The 6000-nt window shown below is 37.4% G+C and overlaps 1 protein-coding gene across 3 annotated transcripts in view; it reads left to right on the forward strand.

Moving 5' to 3' along the window:
- LOC131157916 (dicer-like protein 4) overlaps window positions 1-5219 on the forward strand; it is a 190065-nt gene extending 184846 nt beyond the window's left edge. For all 3 annotated transcript variants that reach the window (XM_058112378.1, XM_058112379.1, XM_058112380.1), the window contains one exon: window positions 4837-5219. In XM_058112378.1, coding sequence (XP_057968361.1) covers window positions 4837-4996 — 160 coding nt within the window. In that variant the 3' untranslated portion in view covers window positions 4997-5219. The remainder of the gene's footprint in view (window positions 1-4836) is intronic.
- Window positions 5220-6000: the final 781 nt, after the last annotated feature.

Consider the following 6000-nt stretch of genomic DNA (forward strand, 5'->3'; position numbering starts at 1 on the left):
ACGATATCCTGTAGACAAGCTTTTATAAGACATATATTTAGACTAGGAATATTGCGTACATGACCTGGTTTGTTTTCTAACTGCAATAGGTAAATTGATGTTATAAGGTACAGGATTATCATAAGAGAGCTCATGAGACTCATGGTTGTTCGGAGCCATCATCGGTTCCAACACTCTTGGTGCCTCAGGTATGAGATTTTCCTTGTTCTTTGTGTTTGGCTTTCTTGAGTAAACAAGTATGTCTGTGTTGTTTTGCTTTCCTGCATCTCCCCCTGAGGTTAAGTGCTCTTTTGTGTTTGACAAGTCAGGAAGTGATGCAACGGGAGACTCAGTGGATGGGTCAGGGAATGAAGTAATAATAGATGGCACAAAGTCAGTGGTAATAAGAGACTCAATAGATGGCACAAAGTCAGTGGTAAAGAAGTCAAAGAACTGATCTTCACTCCATTGCTCTCCCTGAAGAGAGGGTTTTGGGAAATAAGGAGTGGTTTCAAAGAATGTGACATCAAGGCTAACAAACATTCTTTTTGAGACAGGATCATAGCATTTATAGCCTTTCTGGGTAGGGGAGTAACCAATGAAAACACATTTAACGGCACGAGGATCTAATTTATTGCAATGGTGAGCATGAACATGAACAAAAGCCATACAGCCAAAGATTTTCAGTGGAATACTGGAGGGGAGTCGAGAGGTAGGAAAATGTTCTTGGAATTTCTGCAGAGGAGTGGCAAAGGAAAGTACTCGACTCGGCATTCGATTAATGAGATGTGTAGCTGTTAAGATGGCATCTCCCCAAAAATACTTTCTCATGTTTGTAGTGAACATCAATGCCCGAGCTACTTCAAGTATATGTCTGTTTTTTCGTTCAGCAACACCATTTTGTTGAGGGGTATCCACACAAAAATTCTGATGAACAATCCCATTTTCTTGAAGATAAGTTCTCAGAACATCATTAAAATATTTCTTACCATTATCAGTACGTAAAATTTGAATGTGAGTCTGGAATTGTGTTTGAATCATGGAATGAAAACTGAAAAAAATGGAACGGACTTCAATGTTATTTTTCAACAAGTAAACCCAACAAAGACGAGTATGGTCATCAATAAAAGTAACAAACCATTTTGTATGGGTGCGATTGAGGGATCTTGAGGGTCCCCACAAATCACTGTGAATCATAGTAAATGGACGAGATGGTTTGCATATGGATGTTGGGAACGAAGCACGCCTATGTTTTGCAAGCTCACATACTTCACATTGAAACTCAGAAGACATTTTATTTGAACAGATAAACAGAAACAAACGTTTTAAATATTGAAAATTTGGGTGACCCATCCTAGAATGCCATTACAAAAGTTCACTATCTCTAGAAATAGATGCAGAATCACAAATTACAGTATTACATTGTTCACTCAAGCTTGTCTCCTCAAAGTAGTAGAGTCCCTCATACATTTTAGCAGTGCCAATCGTCTTTCCCGATGATAGGTCCTGAAAAACACAATGAGATGAAACAAATTTAGTAGAACAATTGGAGTCTTTTGTTAATTGGCTGATGGATAACAAGTTGCAAGATAACTTGGGAACATGTAGGACAGATTTTAAGGTTACGGAGTTAGATATGCGAATACTTCCTTTACCGGCAACTGGTGATAGTGAATCATCTGCAATTTTGACTCTCAGGTTTCCAGCATATGGTGAATAGGATGAAAACAATTGATAAGAACCAGTCATATGATCTGATGCACCCGAGTCAATTATCCATTGTGATTTGTGACAGAATATAGTATTTAAGGCTGATAAATAATTACCTCGATGAGCTAGAGAACCAGTGGAAGACTGACCCGATATTTGAATGGAGGTAATCATTTTATATAGCTGATCCAACTGCTCAGGGCTGAATGCACTACTTGGACTGACATTATTGGTTTCTTCGCCTTGTAATTTTTCAGTTGAACTGTCAATAGTAGCCTGATACCCACGATTTTTTTTATATTGCCTCGGCTTCCAATCTGTAGGCTTTTCATGAATCTCCCAATAGGGTTCTTTTGAATGACCTGGCTTTCGACAGTGCTCACACCATAATTTGCCTGTTTGTGGTTTTTGTCCATATCCTCCCGGGCCTTTTGAAATAAGAGCCGAGACATCCAACCCACCTAGATTTAGGGCTGGTTTTTCAGGCCCAACCCGATCCGGTTGTGGCTTCAGCATCACGCGTCTTCGGCTCTCCTCCCTCCTTACTTCGGCGAACACCTCTCGGGTTGATGGCAGAGGTCGTCGGCCAAGAATTCATCCCCATACGTCATCCAGATCTCAGTTGAGGCTAGCCAAGAACTCGAAGACCCGTTCGTTTTCGAGTCGTTTTTTGTATCATGCACTGTCGCCGGAGCATTCCCATTCTTCTTCGATGCTCAGGTCAAGCTACTGCCAGAGATGAGTCATCTCCATGAAATACTCAGTAACAGCTCGCTCGCCTTTCCTCATCTGCCACAACCGGGTCTTGACCTCAAAAATCTGCGAGTAACTTTTGACGTTGGAATATGTCTCACGAACGGCGTCCCAGACGTCCTTCGCTGTTGGTAAGAATAAGTAGATTTTCCCGATTGAAGGCTGCATCAAGTTGACGAGCCAAGCGGTGACCATGGAGTTTTTGGACCTCCATTTTTGCAAGGCTACAACTTCGGTGGAGTCTGGTTTCCTCTGTTCGCCGGTAAGATAACCTAGCCTCCCTTTTCCTTCAATTACCAATTTTATGGATAAGCCCACTCACGGAAATTTTTTCCGTTTAATTTTTCCATTGCGAGTGGAAAGGTTGTGTTGTCTAGCCCATTCGAATCCCCAACGGATGTAGTCTCTAAGTCGCCGTCAATATTTTCAGCAGAGGTCGACCCTCTGCTGTTGACGGTGCCGTTGGTGGTGACGCTGGCCATAGTTAGCTAAGGTTGAGAAACCCTAGCTTTGATACCATGTTAGCTGAATTCAATTCTATTCAACTCTGTGTAAATTAACATTATGTACATCCCAATCTTATAATGCAATCACCTATTCTAATAAGGAAATAATCCCCCTACAAAATAATATATAACCTCCTACATTTACCCACTTTCCTAATTTACCCACTATACACAAAGATACTCGGGATTTTAACACATTCTCATGAAGCAATGAGTTGGAAGTCACACGAATAAAGCCCTAATTGTCACGGTGTAATTGGTGGGGCAAGAGGAAAACCAAGTTCTTGCCTGAGATGCTTCAAACACTATTAAGTGCACAAGTAGTACGAACCCTTTGTTGAAATATTTTCTAAAATATATTTAAAGCTATAATCTACTCTCTCGCACTAGATCGAGCACAAATTGCCAGTCTTTTACTTTTCCTTGAAGGATTTGCTTTAGGGCAAAAAATAAAAACAAAATAAGAAGAAAATTCATTTTCCATTGTATTTTCTCTCTATATCAAATACCATTAAAAATAATAGTTGTACTTATATTGTTAAAACTAGATATACATTGTTGGCTTACAGCCTAATAGCTTAAACTTTTAGATAATATGATAATCTAACATGGTATCGATGTTGGTTATCAAGAGGTCCTAGATTTAAGTTTTGTTGCCCACATTTATTGTGCGGTGTTTAAAAATTTTTGTATTCTCTATAATGGGTGTTATTTATTTATTATTTATCTCCCCACGTGCTGTTAGGCTACCTATGCGGGGGAACTAGTAAAGTTTGATATACATTGTTGGCCCTCAAACTAATAGCTTAAGCTTTAGGTAAGTGGTAATCTAACAAATATAATTAAAAATTAAGAAAACAAATGTTAAGGATGTGTAAAATTAAATTTTTGTTCATTGATTTGGCATAATTTTTTTATTTTATTTCACACTATCCTTGATAACCAAACATAAAATAAAATCCTTCGTATTTTCTTTTCCTTTTCCAAATATTTTCCAAGTTCCAAACAGGCCAAAAATACGCAAGAAAATGATTCTAGGAAGACACTTAGGATAATCCAAGCCAAATGCCCCTTAAGTAGGAGATGAACCACTTCAATTCCCAAAAGTATCTTAATGCCTTTTCGGTGAACAAAATACTTCACCAAAAAGGCATTAAGGAATACAAGAAGAAAATTTTTTGTAAAAAATGCATTGGAATAGTCATTTTTGAGAACTGACTGGAGAACCTCCATGCAGCCAAAGCTCACATCACTCCTCATCGCAGGAATTAACATCATGCCAAACACTCTCCACTTTGGCCAAAAGCTCCCTAACATTAGGCAAAGCCAATGAACCTCTTTCCGCAATTTTCTTCTTGTTTCTTTATGATTTACCCTCTTGTTCCATTCTTCTCATTTTTTGTGCTTCTGCCATGGATTACATGTGGTGTTAGAGCCCTGGTTGCCTGCCTAGAGGTCTTGAGCTCAATTCATATTTGCCCGCATATATTTTTTATTTGTTCAGTTGTCATAAGCCGGATGTTGTTATTGTTTAGACCACGCCTCTGTTGTGTTAAGAGCTTAACATCCTTCATTGTTTACTATAAACGAAGCCCTCATGCATCACAAATGGTTTTTTCTTTTTCTTTTTTTTGTGGCTGATAGATTATGTGAGCACCGACCTTTTTATAGAAAAAAGAATCAAATCTTGCAGAGGGCCTGTTAACCTCATAAATGACCTCATAAGCCCCTTGAAATCAACCCAGCTAACAAAATTACATCATTCTTGGTTGAACTTGCTTCTTGCTACACTTTGAATGTTCATAAGAAATTTATAATTTTGTTTTGTCAACGAAATGCTCTACTGATTTTTGTTGTACTTTGAATCTTGAACCCTACTGTTCCACAGATTCACCTTCAAGGTAGTTGTGGAGATCGAAGAAGCCTCCGACTTAATTTTGGAATGTTTCGGAGCACCTAGGATGAAAAAGAAGGCTGCAGCAGAACATGCAGCAGAAGGAGCACTTTGGTACTTGAAGGGCATGGGATATTTACCTATTAGTGAGTGAGATGAATCTAACCTGGTCGAGAAAATTATGCAAGTTAGCTGTAAATTTGAGAATAACAATGCATGTATGTTGAGGTCAACTGCATCTTAACGAGCTCATAGAGAGAGCAAGAGCGAGCAAGCGAGAAAGAGAGAGAGAGGAATGAAAGAACATTTGTTCTAATTGTAGGTGATTATTATGCTATTGTGAGTAATGCCTTCAATCTAGGGACTATTGCTTTACATGATTTGTCAGACTCCTATTGTTTCATCTTCTACAAAATCACTTAACCTAATTTTCAGAGATTTCTTATCCATACCCTGTGAACTGAGGGGTACTCTGCCACTGTGAATTGGATCTCCCATCCGGCTCCTGGCCCCAGTCCCCATATTCCTTTTGACTCCTTCAGTCTGTACATTGTACTAGCAAAATATTTTATACGCTTTACGGTACTAAAGGTGCATTCTAGTGTTCTTGGTTATCATCTGTTTGTGATGATTGATTTAAACAGACAGTTCTTGTTAGGTGGATTTGGAAAAATTTTAATATAATTTTTATACATCTAAATTCAAGGTCCCTCCAAACATGGGGTTAAGGTTCGTTTGGATCAAGGATTTTATATGAAAAAAAAAAAAGAAGAAAACTGTTTTTTTTTTATATTTTCCTTCTCTATTAAATATTATCAAAAAGTAAAGATTGTTTTATTATAAATTAGGGAAAATTAATTATTAATGATGTGTAAAATTAAAATTTTATTTATAAATTTATTGTATTTTTTCTCATCGTCTTGGATAATCAGATATAAAAATGGGGATTTTTATATTTTTCTTTTATATATTTTTTAAATTTCAAATGGAGCCTTAAGGTTTGAAGACATTGAGAAAAGAAAATGGCGATGGGAAGGAATTCTATTTTCATGTTTTGCTGTCATAGTTTGAAAGAAAATATAGTAAACAAGAATTTAATTTTACATCATATTAAAAATTATTTTTAATATTTTTAATTATATTAGAGTAAACCCTTTT

This window comes from Malania oleifera, chromosome 6, assembly GCF_029873635.1.
Source record: "Malania oleifera isolate guangnan ecotype guangnan chromosome 6, ASM2987363v1, whole genome shotgun sequence".
Classification (NCBI taxonomy): Eukaryota; Viridiplantae; Streptophyta; class Magnoliopsida; order Santalales; family Ximeniaceae; genus Malania; species Malania oleifera.